Below are 11583 nucleotides of genomic sequence, written 5' to 3' on the forward strand. Positions count from 1 at the left end.
TTACCCATTATCTTTATCTCTGTCCTAAATGCAAATTCAGAAATTTGACTAAGCGATAGACCCTGATTTTTATTGTATTTGGGGATCTTCCAGGGTATTCCAGTGACCAATGGATCAATATACTAGAATAATCTAGCTATCATTTTCTTTTTTTGCATAATATATAAATTGCACAGCAAGGTCCAGGCTGTTGGGAAGAGTGCATATCCAGTATAACATTTGTTTTTAAAGAGATTTTAAACAACTATTTTGAGTATCACTTTTGATTGTCAAGCAATGGACTTTATTTCATTGTGCTCTTTGCCTGGGCTTCCATTGAATCAATTGATTTCTCTCATACTCCTCATTGTTTGAAGAGACATCCAGATTAGTTAAAAATCTGTTACTTTCATATATATATAAATAGAAGGCACTTTTGCTCCTATTCAATGAAAATAGAACTTCTCATTTATTTTTTCTCTTAACATCTTTAAAAATATATATTGTTTTCCAGAATTTCATAAAGATATCATAAAATCCCCACAATAGGAAAAGCATCATAGTATCTGCCACCTATGTATAGAATAATCTTATTGTTTATCCAAATTAGTTTAGCTGGAAACTGCTTTCTATTGAGAATAACAGAATTTTTTAATGAATAGCTTTTTATCTATCTATCTATCATTCTATCTACCTATCATTCTATCTATCATTCTATCTATCTATCTATCTATCTATCTATCTATCATTCTATCATCTATCTATCTATCTATCTATCTATCTATCTATGTATCTATCTATCTATCATTCTATCTATATCTGTGTCTATCTTTCTACCTATCTACATAGATACCTAGCTATATGACATAAATATGTCATATATGCATAAATGTTTGCTACAAAATTTATCAAAAAACATAAGAAGTCACTCTGAAATATGCATTGTCAAATTTCAAATAGATTAATTTATATTTTAGGACATCTTAGATTATTTTCTTTGAAACAATTCTACCTGTAAATTGAATTAGCACTTATTTTATGATATGGTTTATAGTCCTATATATAGGCATATATGCAGAGAGAGAAGAGAAATCAAATATAAGATATTTCCTATTGATATTCAAAGCCCTCCATAAATTAGTCTTCTCCTATCGTCTTCCTTACATATTACTCCCCTACCACATACTCATATATCTAGCAACACTGGCCTCCTGGATATTCCGTGAAAAAAGACACTTCATACTTTATCTGCAGGCATTTTTTCCCACTCTCCTCCTTGCCTAGAACATTCTCCTTCCTCATTTCCACCCACTGACTTTCCTGGCTTCTTTTGAATTCCAAATAATACTCCACCACTTCTACAAGATACCTTTCCTGATTTCTCTTGATGCTATTGCCTTTCCTTTGTTAATTATTTTCTGTTAACCCTGTATATGGCCTGTTTGCATATATTTGTCTACTCCTCAATTAGATTGGTTTTATTATATCAAAATCTTCAAAGTCCACATTGTTCACAATTTGTTCAAAATATGTAAATTATATATGTTGCTAATATAAACATTCTCTGCATTTGGGTTCCCCTTGAATTTGTTTTACTTGAATACTTTTTTCCTCTTGATTTTGTGGTTATTTTTTTTTTTTTTACAGGAAGAGGAGGTTTTATTTGTTGAGCTGGGAAGGTCCCCAGGAGGCCATTTATAAGGGGGGCTCTGCAGCTGGTCTCTGGGGGGAGGTGAAGGCCTGGCAGGCTTCATCCTCATTCTTAGGTCTAGAGAGCTGTGAGTTTGACCAGCAGCCTGCATGCCCCGGATGGTGACGCCTCTGGGGGATGGGGTGGGGATGAGGGGCTACAGAGGGGCCTGGACTGGCCCCTCGTCCTCCAAGAAGTGAGTGATGATTTCGGCCACCCTGTGGGGCTCTTGCATATGGACGTAATGGGTGCCTTCCACCACGACTGTCTGGCAGCGCTCCTTGAGGATGCTCTGTAGAAAATCTCGAACGAGCTTCGTGGTGTCCTTGTGCTCCGCATTGGGCCGGAAGTAACTGTATCCGCCTTTGGCCTTGATGAGCAGCACTCGGGCCTGGATTTTCTGGCAAAAGTACATGGCCTGCTCCTGGCTAAGGTAATCGAAGGTGTTCTCTGGCAGGCCCAGCCTTCGGTCTCGGTTCAACACCACCCCTTGGGCCACCTTGGTGGTTCCTCTCTCCAGCAGGAGTTTCCCGCACTCTTCGCCCACTTGGATGTTGTTCTTCAGGAAGCTCTTCAGCATCTCCTCGGGCGGGAGCACCCGGCGGGGCTTCCGCTGCAGCTCCTCCGTGTAGAGCACATGCTCGATGGCGCGCCGCTTGTACGCCAGAAGGTCGCTTAACTCCTTCGTGTCCAGGAAGAAGGGAATGGAGTCGAGCAGGATCAGTTTGTCCACCATCTCGGGGAACATGCAGGAAAACATGCTCCCGATCATGCCACCGAAGCTGTGGCCCATGAAGGAAAAGCGCTTCCAGCTCAGGGCCGCCGCCACTCGGCGCACTTCATTTACGTAATCCTGCTTGTGGTACTGGAACCCCGGGTGGTGATGGGAAGAGAGGCCGTGACCCCCCAGATCCATGGCCACGTAACGGAACGTTTGAGGAAGGAGAGGGATGAGCCTGTCGAAGGAGTTGGCGTTGTCCAGCCAGCCGTGGAGGCAAAGCACGGGCGGCCCCTGAGGGGAGCCCCAGACCTTGGCAGCGATGTGGCCCCAGGGCACGGACACCTTCAGTTCCGAGATGACCCCCATGATCTAAGTCCCTGTCAGCACGGAGAAACTGCCCAAGGCTGGCCAGGGAGGCTGGAGCTCCGTGTTCTGGGAGGGAGGAGGAGGCGTCTGTGGTTATTTTTAATGTAATCAGTATCTATTATTCTTTTCTTATCTTTTTGCCTCTTCATATTTTGTTTCCATTATTTTTTATATTCCTAATATTTGTCATTACTAATAACATAATACTATACATTACATTCAAATATCACAATTTACTCAATAATTTCTCCCATTTAGTGTATTTGTGCTTTTTTCCAGTTATTTTGACTTTACAAAGTTTTCATAAATATTTTCAAGTATTCATAGTTTTTTAATCTCTCAACAATGCCTAATCCTAATAATTGCATCCCCAGGTGAATGTGCATGAATAGCTTTACAATTTTTATTGTGTATTTCCATTTGTTTTCTAAAAAACAATCCATTTACAGCTGCTCTAACTAGGCAATATTAATGTTTCTCTTATGTTCCTATCGGTATTTAATTTTATCAACTGAATGTATCTGGTTCTGTTAACATACATTTACCAGGACTATATTCAACTGGATTGGTCCTTAGATAGAAGATACAATTTCTTGCCTGGACCATAGTCTTTCCAAAACCAAGTCTTTCCTCTTTGGGCATACCCAGTGGAACATTAGTTCCAATGCTACAAGGCCTCAGGAATGCAGAATTACCTTCTTAGTATGAGTGTTCAAGTCAGATTTCTTCAGAATGTTTATGCTCTTTAAATCATTGTTGTCCCACCAGAAATTATGTCTGGATTGTGTGTATGCTCAGGATTAGATCTAATGCTAGCCTCCTATAGATCTATGGGGGCTCTCCAGATAGCTATCATATTTAACACATCTAAGTTTCTTTTCATCTTCTTAACTTCCTTCTTATTAATTTTTGGTTTAATTTATCGACTTCTGAGAGGGGAAAATTAAAGTCCTCTTATTATTTTGTTATCTATTTCCATGTATATCATATTATCATATAAATGCTTATATGTCATATTATATATGTCATTTATTATCATGTATCATACATATATTATCATATATATTTAATAAATATGGATGCTATAACATTTGGTGCACACAGGTCCAATATAGACAATATTTTATTATACATAGGCACCCCCCAACTCTTAACATAATATAGTTACTCTATATATCCCTTCAAGTTATATAAATTTTAGTCCCAACTCTGTCAGGGATAATTATTGCTACTCTCGCCTTCTTTTGCTCACCTAAAGTATAATATATTCTCCTCTAGTCCTTCACCCTCCCTCTATGTGTGTCTTATTTTTAGTGTGTTTCGTCTAAAAAACACATTGCCAGGTCCTGGTTTTTTTATCCTTTCTGCTATACATTTTCTTCCCATGAGTTAATTTATCCAATTATACTCAGTCATTGTTACTAACTCTGTATTTCTATCTATCTTTTTCTTCCTCAGTGTTCCCCTCTTTCTCTTTTTCTAGCATATCCCTCCTCAGACGTCTAATTTCCTTTGACCACTAACTTTCTCGTTCATACCCATCCCCCAAATCATGCATTAACCTTTCTCCCTTTGCTGGAGTAGTTCCAAATTGGCCCACCTTTACAAAGATCCTTCTCTTGGCCCTTCCCCCTTCCCTCTTAATTCTTATTCCATCCACCTTCCAAAAATCCCTTCTTTATCTCCATACCCGTGGTCTCCTATGTCTTGATATAAGTTTGATTCTAAAAATTCCTCCCCTATCTTGTCCTAAGAGTAACTCCCTATCCCCTCAATTAACCCCGCTGTTCTTCTTGATATGTACTCCCTCCCCTCACCAGTCCTTCTTTCATCCTAACCCCCTTCCCTCCTGTTTCTCTATAAAATAAGATAATTTTCATCATTTTATTTGTGCATGTTGTTCTCTCTTTATCCCAGGACTCATGATCATAGGATTCTATTTCTCCCAGCTTTCCAATTCCTCTTCCTTTTCTATATAGTAGTTCCTCCACTCATTCCTCCTCCATATAAATTAGTCATTCTACCCTATCTCCTCTTGGTCCATTCTACTACCTTTTTGGCTCATTCTTTTATATTCACTTTAGCCTTGTCTTCCATTAATACATACCCCTTCAAAATTCCCAGCCAATAATGCTATTCCCAGGGCTCAAAGATGACATTATCCTATATCAGAATCAAATAATTTGCCCTTTGGGTTGATATTAGTCTTTAATTACTTTCGAATGTGTCTTATAGATCAAATTTTCTGCTCGGTTCTGGCTTTCCCCCCAGGAATAGATGAAACTTCATTCATTAAATATACATTTATAATTATGCTCAGCTTTGCTGGGTTGTAAGCCTGCTTCCTTTGCTCTATGAAATACTGTGTTCCATATCCTAAGGCCTTTTAATGTTGTGTTTCCTAAGCTTTGTGTTATTTTAACTTTATCTTCACAAAATTCAAACTACTTTTTTTCCCCTTTTCTTGTTGCTTAAAGCATTTTGTCCTTAAACTTGGAGCTACTGAATTACTAACAGTGTTCCTGGGTATTTACATCTTTGGGTCTCTGTGAGGTGGTGATGTATAGATTCTTTCAATTTCAATTTTAACCACTGATCCTAAAATTTTTTGGCAGTTTTCCTTTGTGATTTCCTGGATTGTATCTTGTAACCCTTTTTTATCATAACTTTCTGGGATTCCAACTATTCATATATTGTCTCTCCTTAATTTATTTTCCAGATCATTGGTTTTGTGGTAAGATATTTCATCTTCTTTTCTCTTAGTTCATTCTTTTGAATTTACTTTATTATTTCTTGTTCTCTTAGGAAATTGTTAGGTTATCTTGCCCATTTCTAGTTCTTAAAATGTTATTTTCTTCTGTGAGTTTCTGGATTTCTTTTTTTCCAATTGGGTTAACGTTCATAATTTTCTTGATTATCTCACATTGTTCAAATTTTTTCTCAATTGTTTGCATTCAGTTTTTGAGGCTTTTTTAAAGCTAAAATCTCCTTTTGAGCTGGAGGCCATTTATTATATTTCTTTGCTATTTCTGAAGTAGATGTTTTTACTTAATTGTCCTCTGAGTTTGACCTGAAATCTTCTCTTTCTCCGTAGTAGCTATTAACAGTTGGATTCTTTCTCCCTTGCTTGCTCATTTTAATTTATTTTTTAAATTTTAGTGGCCAGGCTAAAAGACTTAATTATTGATTTTTTTTCCTGGATTTCTAAGGTTCCTATTGTATTGAGGTATGTTACCTCAGGTTTTGTAATTTTTTGTGTGTTTATTTTTACCTGGTTGCCATTTTTTTATTCCAGTTTTTATAGTCCAGATTCAGATGTATTCCCAATACCTCACTTAAGCACCAGTCCATGATTGACTTTAGGTTCTCTAACCAGAGCTAGCCAGAAATTCTGTCACTGCTACTGTAAGCCACCGGTCTGCTTCCCCTTGTGGGAGACACCAGGAACTCCACTTTTCTGAAAGTAACCATAACTGACTGGGCCCCCATCCCTTAACCACCACACTAACAGGTGGAAGCTCCTTCCTCGCTCTTCTTTTCCTACTACAGCAGCCCAGGACAGGGCAGATGTCAATATCCCACTCCTTGGAATTCCCAAGAATCTTGTTCAGGTAGTGGTGAGGCTTGAGTTCCTGTTCTTAGGGCCTGGTACCCACAGACTCCACGGTCTATAGAACAATGTACAGCTATAGAACAGTGAGGGTCTTGGGAGCAGAGATGCAGCTGTTCCTAAGGCCGTCTCCAGGAATCCTCAGGGAAAGGAAGCTCCTGGGACTCAGCAAACAAGATGACATTGTCAGTCCTGCCTCCAAGAGTTACCTTCTTTATCCCACTCTGGATTCTCTGTTCCTACCCCCGGGGTCTACAATGTTGGGGATGAGGCCTGGAAAGCCAGAAACCTTCCTACCTAGTTGTCCCAAGCTGTTCAACTTCATTTCCAACTCCTGTCTGTTTTTGCCACTTTTAGCATTGATTCTATGAAGTTATTTTTGTTTGTTTGTGGTTAATATTAGGAAGGCAAAAAAGCTTCACACCCTACTACACCATGGCCCCACAGTGCATCTCCCCTTCTAGCCCCCATTATATTGTAAACTTCTTGAGAGCAGAGAATCTCTCTCTCTCTCTCTCTCTCTCTCTCTCTCTCTCTCTCTCTCTCTCTCTCTCTCTCTCTCTCTCAATATGTGTGTGTGTGTGTGTGTGTGTGTGTGTGTGTGTGTGTGTGTATTACTTAGAACAATTCCTGACACATGATAGCCACCTATGTAGGTGGGTAAGTAGGTGGGCAGATGGATGGATGGATGGATGGATGGATGGATAGATAGAGAATGAACCTGTAATTTCATTGGTATAGGGACTTCTGAGATAGGATAATCTCCACATTAAGCAGGTCAATACTTTATTTGAAATTGCTGGTCTTAGAAGCACTAAGGCACTAAGAGGTCAAACAGCTTGCCCAGAGCCAGTCAGTACCTGCCAATGTCTGCTTTCTTACATGCTTGTTGCTGGTTTTAAAAAATGGTTCTCTCTCTATTACAATAGTGGTTCTGAAACTTTTTGGTTTTAAGACCTCTTAGTACTTTAAAAATTATTGAGGACCCCCCCAAAGAGCTTTTGTTTAAGTGAATTATAGCTATTGGTGTTTACTACATTAGAAATTGAAATGTCTGAACATTATTAAGAAAATAGTTTTCCTTCATGGATCTCCTAAAAGCGTTGTGAAGACCCCAAAGGGGCCCAGACCATGCTCTGAGAAGCACTGCCCCACACTATGTCAGGTATGTATTTTTTCTTTTTCTCTATATGCACACATCTGAATGTATATACTACGTATGCACAGATAAAACATATACATATATAAGTAGTTTACATATATATATATATATATTCATGACACAGTAATAATATACCCACACATACACACATGGATATTAATATTAATACATGTGCATGAGTATTGATGTGCATATATAAACATACGAGTATATTTAAATACACACAAAACATTCGTCTATCCATAAAGTGCTGGCACAGTTCTGTGAACAAAACACAGAACTCAGACTTCAGCTCAGTACACAGAGGGAAATCAGAAAAGTATAAGTAATGTGCAGTTGTGACGCTGTTCTCCAATAAAATTATATTTCCTATGTATTGAAATAAGCAGACATGTAAACATGCTGTGTAGACGTGTGTCCTGGCTATCCATGGAGAGATGCCCGCTACCCTCCAGGGTTCACTATTTCTGGTTCTTTCCTTCCCCTCGGGGGGAATGACTGCTATCCGTTGGCATTGTAGAGGCATTGGATAGAGCCGCCTCTCTGTCTGCATGTCTGTGATTCACATATGTGTATCTACTACTGTGAACATACATGCACACATGCTCAGATTCACATGTAGGCTGTATACACGGTGCCACCATATGCAAAGGAGAAAAAAATCCCCTTTGCTCTATGTCTTGTGTAAATCAAAGCAAGCATCTCATTCATTGGAAACACTGAACCACTGACTGGATTTTTCACTGTGCGGCTGCCATTGGAAATGAATCACATTTTTCTAAAAGTAATCTTATTTCTATATTCCAACTTGTAAGCCATTCTGTATGCAAGAGGCTCTTAATGTTTTATAATGAATCTGTGGATAACTGTGCGCCAGAAATGTCTAAGAACTTTACCCTAATGAATATTTCATTTTTATAGGCTTAGGTACTGTAACTAACACTAATTGCAATCAAGACAAGAATTATTGATTGGCGTCTTGGGACAAGGTGTGCCAGACAAATGGAATGCAAACAAGAGTAGCTATTGTTCAAAATGTACTAGATTACATTGAAAACATTTCCCTCTAATATGCACAGCTGCAACCTGTTGAGCTGATAGATGGTAGGCTCAGTTAGATTTTTTTCATGTAATATTAACCATCAAATGCAAACGAGCATGAAAAATGAATGGGAAAATCCTATTTTTTTTTCTTGAGCAAGTTTTAGGTCCCAAGATTACAACAGATTTTTAAAAAGACATTCATTCCTTTAATCTATATGTTAATTTGGAAATCATATATTTAATTTAAAATGTCACAGTCTTCTGTTTATCAGTACTTCAGAAATTTATGAAATTCATTTTGGAACTTTTTTCTATTATCTATCAGTGCCTCAGGAATATTTTGATTAATCTAGCATACCAAGAAAGGATGGAAGTCCATTTCATAAAGAGAAAACATTTCATCCATTTCATCAAAATTTTCTTCATTTCTGGAATATATCTGAGACTATTTTAAAATAAAGTGAAGGTCTGGCTGATGCCTTGTTCACTTGATTAATATAAGTCACTTTATTATAATACACATATTGCATTTTTCTCTTACAGAGGGCCTCACCTCCATAATTTTATTTGACCTTCATGATGACTCTGAAAAATTAAATTCATTGATGATGAGATCACAAATGAAGAGCTATAAATGACCTCTGCATTCATTGGGTACAACCACCCCTTTTTTTTTAAAGATGAAGAAACTGAGGCTGAGAGAAGTTAAGTGATCTGCCCAAGGTAACCCAACTGATGTGTAAGAGGCAAGATTTGGACTTGTTTTCTTGACCCCAAGATCAGCTCTCATTCTCTTATCTTTAAAATGAGGGAAAAACCTCAAGAAAGAATAGTCCAAATTTTTCATTTATTCAACAACATTTCATTAAAATGATGTCAAAGCAATTCATCCTTTCATTGTGTGTTCCTATCCATGTACACACACACACACACACACACACACACACACACACACACAGAGCGCAGGAGTAGCAACACCAGCAGCAACAGAAGCAGTAATCAGCAAACAGCAGTAGGATTATTATTAGCAGTAAATCTGATGAATTTGGCTGATTTGCTTCAAGATCTGAATCTGCCAATGAAATACTTTACTACCTAACCTCATCAACTCTTTGCTGTGTGTTGTCTCTTTATAAATATTTCTGGCACAGGAAAGAACCAAATGGACATTCATGAAAATAGTCCGCAAAATACGTCACTATCTATTTTAAGGAAATGCTTGAAAATAAATCTGTTCTCCTGAAGGAGCAGCAGATTTCTAGTTGATTCTTTTTTTCAGACAGTAGAAAGAGCATGTGGGTAGGAGTTGGGGAAACCCCAGTTCTATTCCTGGCTCTTTCACTGATGTTGGCTCTAAATTTGCTCAAGTTCCTTTACTTTTCCAGGCTTTGGTTTCCAAATTTGTAAAAGAAAAGTATTGGATAAAATGAGCTCTCAGGACCCTGGAAGTTCCAAAAGCCCAATTTTCTTTATTTCTTGGGTGTCTGTAATGTAAGAATAAGGACATCATCTATAAGGATTGTTCACTTTTTACTACTTAAGATTCAAGAGACTAACAACTAATGGACCTGTCTTCTCTCTGGCAATTAACTCCATTTGAATGATTTTAAATACAATTCCGTTTATCTTGGAGTTATAATTAGCATGGGGTGAGTAGAGTTTTTGGAACCCTATTAGATTAAAGTTGAGATGGCACCACCAACTTCATTATTTCCCTTGGATCACTGGGGATCCCAAGTAATGCCCAATACTTAAGCATCATTAATCTCTGTGTATGTCTCTCCTTTGTCTGTCTGTCTGTCTCTCTCTCTCTCACACATAGAAAGCAGAATTTCCTCCTTTTCCCTTTATTCCATGATGTAGTAATAAATATTAACATCGATATCCTTCCTTAATTTCATTAAGGTTTTTATTATAATAACATCATGATTTAGTGCATGCAAGTTTCATTGTCCTAATTTTACAGATGTGTAAATTGTGTCTAAAAGAGTTAGAATGACTTGCTCACTGGGTAGATAATTAGTTTCATAGTATTATTTATGGTTTATAATATTATTGCAGACTTCTTGGCCAGATTAACACTCATTCTTCTGACATGGTTCTCAGAAGAAAACATTACACAATAGTGGTTTAATTCCTGTCCCTAGAAGGAATTGGAGGCAAAGAGCCCAGAGCTGTCATAATACTCTGTATATGTTCCATTTGGGAAAATAGAGTGAGAGAATCAATCAAGTTTTTTTTAATGTACTAATTATGTGCCAAGTGTTGTGCTAAGCATTGGCACTAAGAAGAAAGTAAAAAAAAATTAAAAATGGTACCTGACCTCAACAAGGAGCTCATAAAATAACAGTGGACATGATAAGTAAACTAAAAAAAACATGCCAGATACATGGAGAGTAGGATGGTAGCCTTAGAGGAGCAGGCTTAATTGCTGGAGGTTCAAAAAATCCTCTGATGGCAACCTTATCTTGAATGCTATCCATACCAAAGAACCCAACCTCATGTCTCAATATTACTAGACTTGGTTTGGTCTAAAAAGTAAAATGTATTTCTGGCAATGCTAAACATTTTGTCATTTGAGTAAGGCTTGGTAGGAACATTTCATACATCTTCCTCTTGTACTCATTTGTTATATTAAAAGATCTCCTGATCCAACACAATTTCTAGGTTTCTTGGACAAAATTTAAAACAAAGATGAGAGGAAGAACAGGTAATTGGAGAAATACATCCGTTTTAGTTTTCTGATGTTAAGTTGATTTTACTTTTTTTAAACCTCTGCCTTCAGATCCAAGAGGCATGAAGAATTAACTCTCCAGAAGCTGAAAAATTAATGTTTTAAAAAAGAGATCTAGCCTAGAAGTTTAGCTGGAATACATCATAATTACTGAATTTATAAATTATATGAAAGCATTTAACCATCCTCTATTCTTTATAACAATCCTATGAAGTGAGTTCCATAAATATTATAGACCCCATTTTATATATGAGGCAGTATTGGTATATTTGATATA

The 11583-nt window shown here is 37.5% G+C and overlaps 1 protein-coding gene across 1 annotated transcript; it reads right to left on the reverse strand.

Annotated features, from left to right (window-relative positions):
• Positions 1-1826: 1826 nt before the first annotated feature.
• Positions 1827-2756, reverse strand: LOC123252552 (serine hydrolase-like protein). Its single transcript, XM_044681840.1, has one exon. The coding sequence runs from the start codon at positions 2754-2756 to the stop codon at positions 1827-1829; it is 930 nt and encodes a 309-aa protein (XP_044537775.1).
• Between the last annotated feature and the right edge of the window lie 8827 nt (positions 2757-11583).

This window comes from Gracilinanus agilis, chromosome 6, assembly GCF_016433145.1.
Source record: "Gracilinanus agilis isolate LMUSP501 chromosome 6, AgileGrace, whole genome shotgun sequence".
Classification (NCBI taxonomy): domain Eukaryota; kingdom Metazoa; phylum Chordata; class Mammalia; order Didelphimorphia; family Didelphidae; genus Gracilinanus; species Gracilinanus agilis.